General features: G+C 36.4%; 1 protein-coding gene across 2 annotated transcripts in view; it reads right to left on the bottom strand.

Annotated features, from left to right (window-relative positions):
* The window catches only part of LOC144451666 (glyceraldehyde-3-phosphate dehydrogenase-like), a 43,549-nt gene that overhangs the window by 6,058 nt on the left and 18,284 nt on the right, over positions 1-19,207 (bottom strand). The window contains exons 1-5 of one of the 2 annotated variants that reach the window (XM_078142561.1): positions 17,997-18,051; positions 5,978-6,053; positions 5,254-5,350; positions 1,049-1,155; positions 32-238 (exon numbers count right to left, since the gene is read on the bottom strand). In XM_078142561.1, coding sequence (XP_077998687.1) covers positions 32-238; positions 1,049-1,155; positions 5,254-5,350; positions 5,978-6,009 — 443 coding nt within the window. In that variant the 5' untranslated portion in view covers positions 6,010-6,053; positions 17,997-18,051. Of the gene's footprint in view, positions 1-31; positions 239-1,048; positions 1,156-5,253; positions 5,351-5,977; positions 6,054-17,996; positions 18,052-19,207 lie in introns of those variants that run through there. The other variant, XM_078142562.1, reaches the window with a different exon arrangement.

Below are 19,207 nucleotides of genomic sequence, written 5' to 3'. Positions count from 1 at the left end.
CAAACTAATTCACTATAAAAATAAGTCTTACCTGACAACGTTCATACTCTTCTCATACTTCTCCTCATTGACACCTATGACAAACATTGGAGCATCAGCTGATGGTGCTGAGATAATCACTTTCTTGGCACCACCATCAAAGTGAGCTTTTGCCTTGTCTGTGGTGGTGAAAACACCAGTTGACTCTACAACGTAATCAGCGCCATTTTCCTTCCACTTGATATTGTTTGGTTTCATTCTGTTGCAAAATAGAACATGTGTAAGGGCTAAAAAAAATTGTGTGGTTCCAATTACCCTGAATTTTAGAATCGGTGAGGTAGGTAGATTTTTTATTTTTTCTGTGTTAGTGTCTAGTTCAGGTTTTCCATTGTTTTCCAAATGGTCTCTGTGTTGTTTATTTCTTCCTATCAGATGTACAGCCATTCCAGATTGGAAGAATTTTAGAGTGTCTTTTTAAGTTGATGTTAGATTCCGCATCCACTATTTCTCATGAGACTTCACAATTTTTGCGATTTTATCATTTTTTTCTCGAATACGCACAAAAAAAAGTTTAGAGTCGAAAAGCTAGGTGGGTTCGGGTAATCGGAACCAAACAATTACTTTTTTTTTGCCTACGCACTTAAAAAAGTCCATTTTCTAGTTCAAAATATGCATAGCACAAGATGACGTTTCTTAGGGATGATCGCACAATGTCACACAAGCTCAATAAATGGACTTCGTTCGTTTAAGGGGGAGGGGGGTCTAATTTGAAATCAATGTGAAATGTTGGAAAGACATGTTGACCTCGTGTGAGTTGTTTCACAGAACAAAGACTAAACTTCATCAATGATGGAAGGACTTTACAGGCAAACCCAGGATATGGTCAGATGACAACCATGCATTTCCCACCCCCGAGTAGTGTGTACAAAACTATGCATGGATACAAATACATGGTATTGTATGGAGAGACTTACAATTATTATACGTCTTGGAACAGGCTACAGGTCTATGAACTCAAATGATAGGAAAAATATTGATTTCATAAGGAGCGAAATTTATATCTACTTACTCTTGGAAAACACTGATTTTATGTCCATTGACAATGAGCTTTCCATCTGCAGTCTTGACTTCCCCCTTGAATCTACCATGTGTGGAGTCATACTTGAACATGTATACCTAGAGCACACAATTATACAAAAATTCATCTATTAGGTTCCATGCTTCTATTTATTCACTACCGTTAAAGTCGTATTATAAGCCGCATACATATTATAAGTCGCACCCCTACTTGGAGGCGCTGGCTTTGAGGGTACATCAAACAATTTGTGAATAATAGAAAGTATGTATTATAAGTCGCACCCCTACTTCACAGCTAGCTTCACCTCGTATTTGCACCAAAACAATAGTAACGACGCATTCAAGTGTAATACTTTTTGTTTAAAATTTGAATACAAAGTATCACTTTATGTACCACCTCTCTTCACACGTACTGGGATATCAAAAGAAGGGTGTTGCAATCCCTTCCTTTCGGCAGGGAGCGGGACATTTACACCTATCGTACTAATAAAGTTACGCACTGTATATCAAAAGAAGGGTGTCGCAATCCCTTCCTTTCGGCAGGGAGCGGGACATTTACACCTATCGTACCGATACAGTTACGCACTGTATATCAAAAGAAGGGTGTCGCAATCCTTTCGGCAGGGATCGGGACATTTACACCTATCGTACCGATAAAGTTGTATGGCTGCCGATCACACCTCGAGTACAAGAAGCCGCTTCGTACTTGTTCACACGTGTTGGAGTTCGAGTTCAAGAGAAAGGATATATTGATGAACAAGCGACCTATCGGTCAGAATAGCTCCGCTGTTTTTTTTTTTAATTTAATTTTTTATTTTGGTGACATGTAGAAGTGGTTCAGGTCTTCACTATGCAGTTTTGTTTTAGTGATGCAATAAAGTGGTTAGTGGTTTCATATGATGTCTCACTATAAAACACATTTTACACAGAAGTTGGTAATGTATTGTACTTTTATACCATAGTCACCATTTTATAACAAAAATCTACTGTTATGAAAAATTGCACAAAATCTCAGAAAAAAATGACTGGGAAATGCACACAAGAAAAAGAAAAAAAGAGGATTTTGAGGTTGGCTATAAATAATTCCAGTGTCTTACAGCTGTAACCCTGGAAAATTTTAATGATGAATGAAATAAACTAGGGATCTAAAATAATTTTGAGGCAATTTGAATTTCAATTTTCTAACAAATTTACAAAGTCAACAACATTCAACTTGTACTAGTTGTGGTAGATATATATAGGGAAGAAATGTATTAATCGCCATCTTAGTTTCCGTACGGCGACAATCTCAAGTTAAGTACCCGGAAGAGAGTCATTCTCAGCCATACGTTACAGTGGTAACACTCGTTCATGTTCGGTTACCTTTCACAAAGAAAACACAACGAAATGCTTGAAATGATCTTTTTTTTTATTTCTTTTCATCACAACAACAAAATCTGCGTGATTGATCAAAAGTGTTGTAAACTAAACCAGAAAGAATTATCGGACTGGCTAAACTTCCCGATGAACTGGAGTAAGGTCCTACTACTTCCAAGTAAGCCTCGATAGTACTATAGTACGTGAGAAAATCGTCTCAAACTAGCGATACAACTTTCAAAATATAACTTGACATGTCTTCATTTGTTAGAGTTATACAATTCAAGACGGGTTTTCACTCGAAAACAACAATTCTGTGAATAATGACACTCTGAACGCAGCGATTTCTCGGACGATGTTACCACTGTAACGTATGGCTGACAACGACTTGCTTCCGGGTTAGTCCCTCGTGCATACGGGTGGATTGTCGGCGATTAACACATACATCGTCTGATATTTTAATTCACAGTGTTTCTTGTGACCGGCGCCTGTCAGCAGACTCTGCCATTTTTTTCATCATTCCATTGTATTTAAACCTTGTACTTGACATTTCGCAATATTTATAATTCTCAACAAAATACCTCAACATGCCTCACTTCGCTCGTACTCAAAGCAGCCCCGCGCGGTATGATCACTGACACTGATGACATGATGAGAGAGAACCTTTTCGGATTTACATGTAAAACGGGGAAAGATACGCAAAACATAATGCAAAGTCTAAAGCCAAATTAAAGTTGTAATTATTTTAATTATTTTTACTTGCCAAATATTTGCATTTTGGAAAGGCAAGACACGTTCATGTCGTTTAACTTTACATGTGAACTGTCGGCCATAACTTCAACCGCATGTCTGGCATGCCCTTCCTTACGCAAGTTGTCTGAATTCTGGTTCACTGTCATTCCAAATTGCACGACAATATAGAATTAACCACAAGTTACATGTTATCTGAAAACATCACACTTTTATAGTGGGTCTGAAGTGTGATTTTAGTGAGTACCAAGAACGTCCTGTGTTGATACTCAAGATGCTTGCTGTGGAAAATCGCTCGGTCAAATGAGGTCAGCTTCAGCTTCTGGTCGAATCAGGATAGAGTATGCAAATGAGGATGTTGCGGACTGATTTGAAGTTTACAACCCTGTTTCGAACAAACGCTTGTCATTTGGGCGCCCAATGCGTAGAATTATGACTATAGCACATATTACATCGTTTGTTTGACGTCAATAGTGTCTTTTGAAAAGTGGCAGTTTACTTAAAGTCTCGTCGACTGATTTCCAATATGGCGTCGGTCATTATGCTCATTAACATATTCATTTTTTTTTCAAATTACAAAAAAAAAATCATAAAAAATAAAAATGAGGATGTGCTGACTTGAAATTAACAAATCTGAGTAAGCTACCCCCTGCGCATCAACACGCCAGATATCAAAGCAATCTAATAAGAGGTTTTCAAGGAGTTGATGAAAATGACATTTTATGAAAAAAAATCATAAAAAATTGAAAATGGCACAGATCAACTTGGCATGAACAAATCTGAATAGCCTCCCCCCAGGGAACATGCACACCAAATATCGAAGAATTCCGACTGTCACTTCCGGAGTAGATAGTAAAAATATAAAAGTTTGACGGACACCTATGATTCACTCTACTCTCTATACCTCAATACCCACCTATACCTAAAGCTACGCTTTCAGCTTTCGCTGACAGCGGAGCTAAAAAGGTGAGTTTTAATTTATAACGTGTTTCATGTACCATTCTGTTCAGCTGTGATCACGATAGCAAAAGGTGAGTTTTATAACACATGTTTCATGTACCATAGCTGTGATCACGCTAGCAAAGCATGGAGTTGTTTACATCGACGTGTTCTCAGTGGGCCATCATATATGCTAATGTTTCGTGACGTTTCATGACGTCGTATGCGTAACGGCCAATAGTCATTCGACGATCATTTAAATTTGTTTACGAGTTCATGAACGCAGTTGACCTTTCAACTTAGAATGAGAGAATCGATGTCAATTTGATTTATACCGCCAAATCTTTCAGTCTACTTTCAACCTATATTTTTTCCAAACACGATCGTTTCAAAATATCTGACATCGTTGTGTTTCTACCATTCCACAGGCTGCATTGAGTATATCAGGAGAACGTTCCCAAGACTGACTGAAGATCGGCGGCGTCTACCGTACTTGTTTGGGATTCCTGTAGGGTACATCTTACGGAACGAGTGAAAGATGAGTAGCGTGACCGTAACGTCGATGTTGCTGTCATTCCGGGCAGCCTTACCGATCTCCTCCAGCCACACTTATCATTTCATTCTTACACTTTGAAACTTCATAATAAAGTTTTCATATTGTGTTACAGACGTCCATTTTTCCATAACCGAGAGTTCGGGTGAATTTCTACCACATCCACATTTTGAAAAATTGAAAAGTCTTTATTATAAGTCGCACCCCTAGTTCAAGAAATAAAATTGGTTCTTTATTTTGCAACATTGTAATATAAGCCGCGGCTTATAATACGACTTTAACGGTACTATCTGTTCCTTTAACATTTTATACTCATCAACTAATAATAACAAGGGAGTTTAGAGTTCTATAGCTGAGCTGTCAGTGGTCGTTTTGTGGTACAGGTGTACACATAATCTGTTAATAACAGGAGAGTTCTAAAGCTGAGCTGTCAGTGGTGGTTTTGTGGTAGGAGTGTACACGTACAGGACAGCAGTTTAGTCCCTACATATTTTTGCATACTAGTTTTCCAGTATAAGCAAAAAAAAAGTTTCTGGCCAAAATTTCCAGCGGCAGGTGTTCAGTAATTCCCCTTTGTAAGGCCATCTATAAATACTCACCATGTATTCCAAATCAATGAAGGGATCATTAATACAGTTCACTGTTGCACCTTTATCAAGTGCAGCACGAAGTACAAGACGGCCAATACGCCCAAATCTGCAAGATCACAAGAAAATAAATTAGCGCCAATGGCATTTTAGGACAACTGTTTATTTATTGTGTCTTGTGTATGTAAACAAGAACTGGATGGTCTCAAGAAAACTCAAATCGAGATCGAGAGAGAGAGTTCGAGAGAGTTCGAGAGAGTTCGAGAGAGTTCGAGTTCGAGTTCGAGTTCGAGTTCGAGAGAGAGAGAGAGAGAGAGAGAGAGAGAGAGAGAGAGAGAGAGAGAGAGAGAGAGAGAGAGAGAGAGAGAGAGAGAGAGAGAGAGAGAGAGAGAGAGAGAGAGAGAGAGAGAGAGAGAGAGAGAGAGAGAGAGAGAGAGAGAGAGAGAGAGAGAGAGAGAGAGAGAGAGAGAGAGAGAGAGAGAGAGAGAGAGAGAGAGAGAGAGAGAGAGAGAGAGAGAGAGAGAGAGAGAGAGAGAGAGAGACTATAGATGATGTAGACAGTCAGGATACTTGCTTATTCTTGTCAGCTGGTCCACAAAATGTTAGAGGTAGGCAACAATAAAATAAAATTATATTGATGTCGGGGCTGAAAATTAGGGTTGGTCTGGTAATGACAAACAGGAAAAAAAATAGGGGGCACTCTAAACTCATCTTGTGCCTGGCCCTCTTTACTCACCCGTTGATTCCAATCTTTGGTTGATCTGCCATTATTGATATTTTGGATTACACGGATACAACAAGTAGACGTCAAGCTGAAGACAAAACAAACATAATCATTACTTCAAAATTCACTTTCTAGTATATAAACACACACACACAGTAATAGCTTATACAAAATGCATACGATGCTGACAGCATTTCCAAAGATAAAATTCTTATGTCAGATTTTGGGTATCAGGACAATCTACAGAATTCTATATTGCTCATAATAGAAGAGGGAATAGCTCATAACTTGCAGTTATAAACTACAATATAATATCTTTATAAATAGATGGAATATGTGAAACTTACGATATGATTTTGAAAGATGTACTGTTTTCTTAATCTTAGAAAGATAAATTAAATTTGTATTCATCTCGATGGAGATTTTTCTTCTGTTTACTTGTGGGGAGGGAGGGGCAGTTGGGAGGGGGCAGTTGTCCTAGACCCAGGTTTTGTAATTTATTCTTTAACAATTTTAATTTGAGTTTCTTGTACAAACACCTTCGAGTGTTACTTGTATTTTGAATACCATCTTTCATTCTTTTAACATTGTAAGTTTGCTCCCATCTTAAATCAAGAGATCACCGAGATATTATATTGGTTGTCTCAGACTAAACATTGCTGGATTATGTAAGGTTATAGAATGTATAACTTAATTTTTCAAATTGCAATGAAACTAATCCCTCCAGCTGCAAGCTGGTCTAATACTTTATTACCCATATATGGCATAGTAGGATGGCGTGATGTGTATTATTAATGTTTTTTTTTTATTCCATAAGGCTACCAAGTAATTGTCCTTTCTCTGACATGTGACACTGCATTGTCTATTCATCTACCTTTGCCAATTAAAGCCTGACACCCTATAAATAGCTTGTGTAATTACCTGTACATAGAATTACTGAAACCAAATTATTAACGGCTTAAACCTGCAGAAGCAGTAACAGGGATTTTGTTAAACAAACAACCAATTAGGGAAAAAAATAGTGTGTTTTCAATAACATGGCCTCAGAAATCAGTGTAGGTAGGTCGGGATTTATTTTATTTTATCTTTATACCTTTTTTATTAGTTTTCATTTTTTGAAAAATATTGCTTCAACCCAAAAACAAATGAAATGTCGGTGACAATACCCCACCCCTTACAATATTTATTTACAGCACAAAACCAGTTCAAGTTTTTGCAACATATTACAGATTAAATTCGATTTCCATAGCTCTTTACTTTACACTAACAGAACATCAAAAATTGAAGAAAATAAAATGCAAATGAACGAAAAATGTCAATCTGTGTATATTACATTTACCTTTCGATAACATCCAATTTCCAAAGAATTTAACTTTGATATCGTAAATAAATTATGATTCCATGTTAAAGTATCAACTTATAATCCAGTAATTAAGACTTTTATTAAATTAAAACGAATGTGAAGATATACCGGTACTGATAATACATCTTGGAACAACACCATACATTCAGCCATTATATTACTAGTATTTCATAATTAGCAAATACAGTTTTACTGAGGGTGGAGGAGTGGTTTGAAACATGCCCATATGATATTTTTTTACACTAGGAAGCATGCCCACACCATCACGACACTCAATATAAATATGAATTTTTTTCCCCAATTATGCAGTATATAATTATTGCATCCGTTATCACATGAACTTAAGTACTAAGCTGTTCAAAAGTTGAGCGAGTGAAATTATTATTGCATCCGTTGTCTTGAGGTCATATGATTTAAGTAAGCTGGTCAAAAGTTGAGGGGATGAAATTATTATTGCATCCGTTTTCTTGAGGTCATATGAATTTAAGTAAGCTGTTTAAAAGATGAGTAGATGAAACTCGTACATTTATATAATTACTGAATCCATTAATGTCATATGTTGAAAAGTTGACCGGATGAAATTATTGAAATTACTGCATCTCTTAATGTCACACAAATTTAAGATAGCTGTTGAAAAGTCCAGTTGATGAAACTCATACATTTATATAATTAATGCATCCATTGATGTCATATGTTGAAAACTTGAGCGGATGAAATTATAATAATTGCTGCATCCCTTGAAGTCACATGATATGAATTTACGCACGTTGTTAAAAATTTGAGCGAATGCATCCTTTGATGTGATACAGATTGATGTATGTTGTCACACTGTTCTGAGGATGAAACCCGAGTACAATTTTACAGGTGATTTGGTCAAGAATCAGATTGAAATTACTACTAAGTTGAAAGCTAATACCATTTTAACATGTAAGGACATGCTACATATACCAAAATTCTACCCATACAATGTCTTCACAATAGGTATGGAATACAAATGGTAAAAAACACTGATAATGATGATACTTTCAAGGGCTTACTTCAACAGTTCTTATATAAGCTGGCTTCAGTAACCTGACTGGGTATAGAAAACTGGTCACAATAGACATCACCATATGTTTAATTCTATCTACACAATTTGCTGAGTAAGCAATTGTATTGTTGGTCATTAAAATACCAGGGTGTCTAAGTAAAACTGGCATATATCCAAAACAGTGGTACGAGTATTGGGTTCACAATGGACACTCTAGGGTGACTCAAAGTCTACTCTCATCAGTGTTCCCACTAAGGCTTGCTTGCACGCTTATTTGCATGCAGTCTCAGTCTGCTATTGCAGTCAAATTTCATGTTTTGTGCAATACAACCTTATGAGTTATATGCAAGCTTCAAGCATGACACAGAAAATATATACAAACAAGTCATTGAGAATGACATACTCCCCGCTTTGATTGGGTTTTGAGGAATTATCACTACTCTGATCACGCAACAACACTTGTGAACCTAAATCAAACAGACTTAGATATGTTGTGTCTGCTTGTTGGACATGGAACATGCCTACAACAATAAAGGATGGGTCGGGTATGGGGGATTGTATCACAACGAAAATGGACATGCACATGTATGTCATAGAACACTGTCCTAATACAAACTTTGAATGAGATCTGTTCAAGCATGTCTGAGTTATGGCTTTGGACATGGAAAATTCGCAAACAAAATAGCTGCCAGGCAGCCATATTGGATCGTATCACGATGAAAATGGATATGCTTCCAGCCTTTGGCCAAAACAGGGGGATACCCCCTTCCGGACCATCCCCATTGCCCCACAAGCATGCTCAGTCTCAAAAAACTTTGACTTAGAGGGAACAAAGACTCTGGATCTCAACCTGTCTTATAAATATGAAGTGCAGAAGTCAGATATGAGTTTCAGCTAGGTTAGTTCAGGTGCAAGGAGGTGTTTTACACAGGGACTACGTTTTAAACTGGCTTGCATTTTGAGTGTGAAATCAATACATTTATGCTGACCCTAGTCCTAGTTGATAATGTAGTTCTCAGCAAGGCCAACAAGGGCCGAAATTGGTCAAATCTGCCAAAATTCAAAGAAAGATGAAGTACATTTTGTTGTATTTGTAGTAGTCTATACATGGACCATTGGAAATTATTGAAAGACAGAACGACAACTTTAACGTCAAAGTTTAGTCATATGGATATATACTAAATTACAGCATTTAATGACAAATTTCCCACTGGTACCACAAACTTCCTATATGATGTTTTCAAGTGCAGCAAACATACCATCTACAATTGAGATATGCAACAACTATTTATAAACATGTATAAATCATGGTTTAAGTCTGGTTCAAGATGGTTAACATATTTGAGAATCCAATCAAAATGCAGCCCAAAATCTAGTTTATCAGTTTCGTAACTGACGCCAGACTGGAATCGATTATTAGTTTCACAACAAGTATCAGACTAGACTCAACTCTGGTCCCCTTAATGTGAACGCAGTATACTGATAGATTGTGATATGAAATGGGCCCAGCTTCAGCTTCATTGCTTTGTTACACTGACCCTTTTTTCATTCATTGATCGTAATCACAACTCTGATTGTGGGTTGAACAACGATAAAAGGTTAAAGGTACAAAACTTGCAGGAGTCCATTTGTTACTGAACAAAGACATTTATAATAGTTTAATACCTTTATCGCCAAGCTTTTTTTTTTACTGAAACTCCTCAAAAATAATTGACGGTATACAGCAAGAAATGTGTTATGAAGGACAGTTTGAATTTAACCAAATCTATGCTTGGTCAGATATAGCCATGTGAAGTTTTCGTCACAACAGTTTTCTATTGATTTCTGCTGGTCTAACAGGCTACCACCTTATAAATTTGGTAGTCTAGATACAATGTTTGGTTGTCATGTGTCCTGGACTAGTACTGCTAATTTGGTAGGCTAGATACAATGTTTGGTTGTCATGTGCCCCTGGACTAGTACTGCTAATTTGGTAGTCTAGATACAATGTTTGGTTGTCATGTGCCCCTGGACTAGTACTGCTAATTTGGTAGTCTAGATACAATGTTTGGTTGTCATGTGTCCTGGACTAGTACTGCAAATTTGTTAGTGTAGATACAATGTTTGGTTGTCATGTGCCTCTGGACTACTGCTAATTTGGTAGTCTAGATACAATGTTTAGTTGTCATGTGCCCCTGGACTACTGCTAATTTGGTAGTCTCGATGCAATGTTTAGTAGTAGTCTATGTGCCCTGTAGTACTGCTAATTTCAAGCCCTGTTCATATTTAGATACATCCATATCACCTCACAATTATTGTATTTCAATGTTTATTTTTATAATTTTTTTCTGAGTTTGTTCATATCACATAATCAAGAAATCAAGAAACCCTTCAGCACAGTTGTCTAAGAGCTTTTGATTTGAAACTACATGTATTAACAAAACAGTCAGTTCATTGTAACCTAAACAATACACAAAAGGGGTTGCCATAGAGACACAGTGCTTCAATCTATACATCCATGTACTAGTTTGAAAGAATACCTTAATACAAATTCAAAATTAATAACATCTAACCCACAAAATTTCAGATCTTCGAGAACTTTGGGCTCTTTGCAGGGTTAATCCCAAAACCCCATTTTTTTTTTTAAACGAAGGGCTTTATGTATTTGTAGAGACAGGCATATTTAATACTTCCATGTCACTTGAAAGAATACCTTAATATACTTTTAAAAGTCATAATATCAATCCTTTACAATTTCAGAAGTGAAAGACTGAGACTCTATACAGGGTTAAATCCCTGAAATGTTGTTTGGTTTTTTTCAGATCAAGGATTTTACAATACCATTACTGGTAGAAAGTATGAAACTATTCAAAAGTATAGTCCTCTCAGAATAGCTAAAATTACAGTTACATAGCATTTCAGTTTCACTGGTCTTACTACTAATATACTAGATGCTGTATCTGTTACAGTCTTTCAGCTTCTACTTCATATCAGTTACAACTTTTAAAGGTCAACTTGAGATTACTTTGCCTACACGGCTGGCTCTGTGGCAGAATTCATTCTATAAGTTTACGGTCTCTTATAATTATTTTATAGCAGCGTTGCACCACATGGATGCATGTTTTTTATTTTATTTATTTATTTATTTGTATTTATCTATTTGCAAAACCTACAAGAACTAGTCAAAATTACAGGTTACTTTTATCGTCGTAAACCAGCTTCTTTTACGACACTGTCCAAGAAGCGCCGTTGCCAGTATTTATTATTTTGCAATGTTGTGGAAGAAAGAACAGCTGGTTTTGCGAGAATGGTTATTTTGATCGAAGTGACTGCTTGAGATCACTTTCATCACTTGTGATGGCAACCATTGCGCCTACACTTCTAAACATTCAATTTATTGATCAAATTGTCAACTATATACACACTTTCAGTATATATTTTCCTTTTCATATATTTTTACACCATTGTCATAGTCTATGCAAGAAACCTTACACCTTGATTATAACTTATGACATCACAAACCAAATGTTTCTTTCCTCTTCTCTATTTCCCACCCAAAGTATAGATATAAAACTAAATGTCAGAAAGTAACACAATTACTTACGAGTTTTCACGAAAACAGATGACTTGGTTGAAAATATATGAAATGATAGTTAACGAGGTTTGGCAATTATGTGCTATACAATCAGGGGGTGCCCATCCCTGAATTCTTATATGTAATTGCTAAAAACATGTTCACAGTTTACTATAGTATAATATGTGATTGGCTGAAAAACAACATTCACAGCATTTTGTCAAAAAAATGTAATTTTTTAAAAAGTGTTCTGTGCATTTTATTGATTTGACAAATTTATTACAAATTTATATATTTACTAACTAACATTCATAGAATAACAACTGTTGGTAACCCTAGCGACACCTCTTGACCTAACCTTGTAATGACATTTTCTGTGCAATCCTACTCAAGTCTAGCTTCATAGCAACATTAAATATCAAATGACTGGTCAAGTGGAGGACCCAATGTATCAGTTTACTAGTGTCACTTGTGAGAAGGGTAAGCAGGTCTACATGTAAAGCCCTAAACTGGTAAAGCCATAATTGTAATCTTAGTCGTTTTTCAGTTTTCAGCATCTATCACGACATGCTTTCTATGTAGTGCTATACCGACTCGCATTCATGGAATGACAACTGTTGGTAACCCTAGCGACATAGCTGCATAGGAGGCTGTACTATCTCAAGAATGCACATTTGCAACCAGACATTTTGAGTCAAGATTAACAGACATTGTACTTCTGTCTGACACTGTCCTCATTAATTTTAAAAGTTTATCATATATTTTATAGTTGTTGACCCTATATAAGACATTAGTTTCTAGAAAGTCAAGGTTCTAGAACTTCTATACAACAGTATAATACCCTAAACAGTGTGCCTCTGAATGAAACATTTGTTTGAGGGTCAATATGATAAAAAGTGGGTTTTCTTGTGAGTCACCACCAGTGTGTGTAGTGATAGCCAGATTTGTTGCGTGACAAAATGATAAAAACTGGCATTTCTTGTGTCATCACATAGTAAGAGATAGGGGAGCACTAAATTCTGGTGTGTCACGAGAGGTCACGTGCATCAGCGGCATGTCAAATTGGCTTAGAGTACACACTGGTCACTGCACAGTAAAGCCTGAAAATTTTGGTGCATCATTAGAAATTGCTGTAAGTCAGTGGTGTCTCGAATTTACTTGAAGGGCACAGTGATCACCACATAGTAAGGGAGAAATTGTTTAGAGTCACTGATCCGTCAAATTGACTTGAAGGGCACACTGACCGCCCTGTAGGGGTGTATTAGGCTTCATACAGCCTGTTTCATGCATTGGCTCATTTCATCCAACCAGGCAGAAACTATTGAAAACTGCACATAAGATAGCAAGATCGAATGAACAAAGTTTCTTGCCGGCATTTTGTGAAATGAAGTTAACTAACATGCCACCATGCAGACATCAAAAGCAGACACTGACACCCACATGTATGTTTGCATCTAGTTGCAATACATTTAAATGGTTCATTTCATAATAGAAAAAATATAACAAGAAAATGCGATCTTGTTATCTATGACTTGGATTTGTAGTTTCTTATGGTATCTGCTTCATTGTATCAAACAGAACCTTCGTACTGTAACTTGAAACGAGCTGTAGTTCTAGCAGACTCTGTTTTAGAAGCTACGAAGATACTAGTTGTGACCCACAAAATCCAGCGTTTTGAAAAAAGAGCTGTTTTTGCTTTGTACAAAGACATACCAACTATGAAGGAAAGGCCAATATATGTAGTAAAGAACTTTGATACATCACATTTATCTAAAAACCAAAGTAGGGCCAAAACTGAAAGGTTAATACTGCAATTAATCTAAAGTTTTACAACTACATACAATATACAGTATTTCTGTTACCAAAAATAACACACTTCAGTTGAAATAACAAGTCATAATTACATTTTTAGATGAGAGAACAAAACAGTAACTACTGGCTATTCCTGTTTCTCATCATGGAGTAATTGTATTGGCCTGTTGACATTTCATTACAAACTTCTACTATAAACATTCATAGGAATTAATTTTGTTAGAGGGAGAGATTTAATCGAGGAGGAATGCCTTTCAAAATGTGCGGACTTAATTACAATGACCTTTTTGTTATTCCATAAAATGAAAACTGTTTACAACTAGTACTTGGAACTTTCACAATTCTTGTTACTTGAAATAGACTTTTACCACCTAGGTGTGTCATAAAAATCACAATCATTTGATTTCTTGGTTGACAGGATGACTTCAGCTCCACATGCATTACTACATAGGTGGTGCGGGAATAAGTCAACCTTCTTGTTCTATTTTAACCTTCTAGTATGAGGTAAAATGCTACTCCAGGTACTAAGAATAAGTCTACCTTCTTGTTCTATTTTAACCTTCTAGTATGAGGTAAAATGCTATTGCAGGTACTGAGAATAAGTCAACCTTCTTGTTCTATTTTAACCCTCTAGCATGAGGTAAAATGCTACTCCAGGTACTGAGAATAAGTCAACCTTCTTGTATTTTGACCCTCTAGTGTGAGGTAAAATGCTATTACAGGTACTGAGAATAACTCTACCTTCTTGTTCTATTTCAACCCTCTAGCATGAGGTAAAATGCTACTCCAGGTACTGAGAATAAGTCAACCTTCTTGTATTTTGACCCTCTAGTATGAGGTAAAATGCTATTACAGGTACTGAGAATAAGTCTACCTTCTTGTTCTATTTCAACCCTCTAGCATGAGGTAAAATGCTACTCAAGGTACTGAGAATAAGTCAACCTTCTAGTATTTTGACCCTCGAGTATGAGGTACAATGCTATTACAGGTACTGAGAATAAGTCAACCTTCTTGTTCTATTTCAACCCTCTAGCATGAGGTAAAATGCTACTCAAGGTACTGAGAATAAGTCAACCTTCTTGTATTTTGACCCTCGAGTATGAGGTACAATGCTATTACAGGTACTGAGAATAAGTCCACCTTCTTGTTCTATTTTGACCCTCTAGCACAAGGTAAAATTGTAAAACAAATATATTGGGAATTGTTCTGCCATCAACCTTTGTAATCATGCTCACTAGTCGTTAATCAGAGTCCAAATAGGTCTGTCATATCTAGGAATTTATCTTAGTAAATTAGCATTTCTAGTGCCATTTAAGTATCACTGACATTAATCCTTTTTTTTTTCACCAGCGATACTGTGATTCGGGATCTATCTGAAATGTCAAAAGGTACGGAAAGGGAAGCTTTTTGCATTTATTGCTCCATCAAACAGGGCCATTTTTAGTGCCTGAAATGTCAGTAGACAGTGTGTCATAATGTCAAGTGCCTTTAATGACACTGTTTGTGTTAAACTACCCATACATTTCAAGTAAATGTAGGCTACATGGCAAATTTAGTCATAATTGAAAACAAAATCATGTGCATGGTACTATGACCTTCAGCTATAATCAAGCCAGATTACACTTTCAGGAAATATAAACAAGCAATCTCCATCAATTCTCCTAGTTTAACTTTTATACCTTTCTTTCGTGAACTTTTATGCTGAAGATATAAATCTTTTAATGGACGAACAGCCCTTTGTTCATCTTTGAACCCTGCACTGTATAGACTATAGGTTGACCTTCAGCGTGCCCTCTGATAAATGCAAAAATTTTTGTTGTGGGTAAAAAATGATAACTAAATTCCCTTGTAAGAAATAGGGAAAGCATTTAAGAGACAGGAGGAATATCAAATTTGGAGGTCATAAAAAAATATTGTCTCAGTGGCAAGTCAAATTTGTTTTGACCTTGCCATTATGCAAATGAGCAGGTTATTCACCCCAGACAGCCATGTTTGAAAGTACACCACTGAGAAAATATACCACCAAACATTACAATATCTAAATTTCTATATATTGAGAATGAATGTTTTTGAACTTCAGGGTCATGTTAACAAAATATTGCTATTCATGGTCAGAAAATTGTTGGGAATAATGAAAATATTTCACAGATATCTCATTAACATGCGACCAGGAGTGCACCACAACAGACAGATGTTGCATGCCTCATACTGAATTAAGCTCAATTTGCATTGTTCAGGTGCATACAAAAATAAATAGCTTGACTTTGTAAATGTCATGTTTTTAAGCTTTATTTAAACCTGTACTAGCTGTAATTGGGGTATTACTTTTTTGATCAGACAACCAATATATTACTGAAAATTCCAATGATTTGACATTGTACATGCCAATTAGACATTCATTACTATAAGTAGTACAGAAATAAGTTGAAACTGTCATTCACTGGGGCACTGATTTTCGGGTGAATACCCAAAACTAAATTGATTAGACATATTGCACCATACTTATGAGTACTGCAACATAAAAGTGTGGTCATTTTGAAGTATAATATGGATATATGCAAATCACTGAATAAATGAATAACTTTTGAAGTGAAAATTACTGTCAAATAAAATGTTTTCACCTTCAAATAAATGTACCGTGAGTGACAATCTTTGTTTGAAGCACAGCCTGAAACAACTACTGAAGGAAATATATATAAGGATATTTGAATTTGTAATAAAAACATAATCTGCCCCTCAAAGTAAATTTAACTTTTGAGGAGTGTGTTGTTATCTCTGACACAATAACCTTGGTGGGTAAAAAGGTCTCCTAATTTCGAGAAGTATAGCCTGAAACAATGCTTATGGCAGGACATTGCATAATGATGGCTGACCTCATAGAAACCATTCTGTTGTGGAAATGGCTTCATTTACTGCACCTGATATAAGGTGATATCAGACATTGACAGAACTGGTTTATCCAAAGACATTTACAACAGCATCATCACAATACAGAGGCCAAATACAACATGTTCAATACAGCGCTAAACTTGAATCTCTAGCTTCCTCCTTCTCTACCATTGACAGGTGTAAACTTTACTGTGTACACCCTACCCCGTCTAGTAGTAAATAATTGGAAACTTTGCAAAGACGCTTCAAAACATTAGCAAAACGGCTGCTTGTTAGTGTTACTTTGACTTGCAGTATTTTTGTGCTGTACATAGTAGTCGTGCAGAAGCAATGCACAATAGGAAAAAAATGAAGGGCCTCCGAGCCTGGTGGGGTCAGCTCCTCAAGGATTTCAAATGTGTATTTAACAATAACATTGAATCAAATATCGTTTATTGACCTAACTACAACTTTAACTCCTCCACGAATGGTCTTCCAACAATAAATGAGCTGAAAGCACACTGAGAATGTTGTGCTGTCTAAACCAAAACAAATTAAATCACCACATCAAATTCAGTGTCTGCTTCAATAATACAATACAGTCAAGGAAATCAATGGACTGGTGGAAAAAGGTACCCACAAAATCTGACTCCATACTCAAGTCAGAGCCGCCTCGGACTTGGCTAGGACCTATCATGCTAATGCCGACCGAATGTATAAAAATTAAGATGACACGGTGACACGGATACCAGATAAATGTATCCACGTCACGGTTTCCCTTATTTCAATGACGTGACACTCAGGCACGAGTTGCCAAATTCATCTTTGTTTCCACCTTAATAAAGTATACAACGTTGAAACAGGGAAAATATTAACTTTCTTGGAAGAGTTTCACTCGTGACTAGCAGAATGCCGAATCATTTTCTCTCTACTAGTTCTAGACATAAAATGACCTTTCTTTGACACGACCTTCATAGCGTAAAGCGCGGCCATGCTTGCACGTAGGAGCGTGGCTACACGCTTCGCCAATTAAAAAAAATCTTTTTCGGAACTCGGAACGAAAATTATATTTCGGAGATAATTAAAGGTACTTCTGAAAACACGGTGGTAAAATTATTGATTACTTATCACGCTAATCACACAAAGAACAGTTACATGTAAATGCAGGCACTTGATTCAAATGTAAATTTGATGGCCTTCATGGACGAAGCCGGTGTCTGACGGGGCAAGCTAGCAGACGCATTTTGCGACTAACTTTACAGGCAACAGAAATAGTAAGAGAAAGCATTTTAGGCTACATCATTTGGATACAAGCCCTTGCACATAGAAACTGTATTTCTAGACTAAAAACACCAAAATCTTTTAGATAGAACGAATTTTCATGAACAAATGACACACCACTCACCAGGGTACGTACAGTTCCACAGTGGAGAAGACTGAGCATGCGCCTTTTACATAATCACATGATCTAGGCACGGCTTGCGACTTTCCGAGCGTTTCCGATGAAACTAAGAAATTCGTTTCATGGTGTACTTTATTCTTACGACTAGGAGGTATGCAGTTTATGGTCACTTAATCAACCATACTTCTTCTCTACATGTAAAATCTTTAATCTTAATATTATGTTAAGATTAACGATTTACGTATTATATAAGACGATGAAAACTCCTTCCGGAAAGTCCCGAACATAGGTCATGACCCCTTGGAAACCAGTTGCGTTGTTCATCATGCATCATCTGACAAGGGACCGGGCATTTAACCGACTTGGGGGCCAGTAGATGCAGTATGTGGCGGTTTACCTCTCATATTGGATTAAAAAATGACTTAATTTTGATATTGTGACCTCTATTTCATCTGTTGACCCCAGATTTTTATATTGATTTTAATTAAGTATAGTTTGGAGTTTCAGTAACAGAAAAACATTAAACATATAATTTTTAATTTATAAATCAATTTTATCATGGCTTTATACTTGAAAAATCAATGTGAAACAACATATGGCAATTCCTTGTTTGTAACTCAATACATTGCAAAAAAGCAAGAACAATATGCAAAAAGTTTGTTGTTGTACATACAATAACAAACATTTTAAACATTTATTAATGTTTTTGCATCAATCTGTATGTTTGCAAAGATAACAGGAATAGAAAGACAAATGAATAAACATTTTAAAAATATGTATGCAAATATGCCTAAAAACAAGACCACGCCCATAGCAACAGCCAGATGATCATGTATAACAAAAATGTATGCAAATATATCTAACAACATGACCACGCCCATAGCAACAGCCAAATGATTGCATATATCGCATGCACGCAAAGATAGCAACATGGTTGGATAGGCAACTGGATAGTCATTCAGCAAATGAACACATTTTTAAAAACTGTACAGTTGTGCTGCAATGCCATTGGCGGCATTTTTAAATGTAAATATAAGACAGTATGCAGCAAGGTCGTAAATCTTTACCTGTATTTTGTATGGACAATCAGTGCTGTGGTGGTGCACATACATGGTGTACGCATATAAATTGCTAGGCACAACATTAGTCAAGTTACGTGTACACCGTATGCTTGTAATGCTGTCACTCGGTAAATTGTATCATGTACTAATATT

Source organism: Glandiceps talaboti, chromosome 21 (assembly GCF_964340395.1).
Source record: "Glandiceps talaboti chromosome 21, keGlaTala1.1, whole genome shotgun sequence".
Classification (NCBI taxonomy): Eukaryota; Metazoa; Hemichordata; class Enteropneusta; family Spengelidae; genus Glandiceps; species Glandiceps talaboti.
This window is presented reverse-complemented; position numbering and strand designations above follow the sequence as displayed.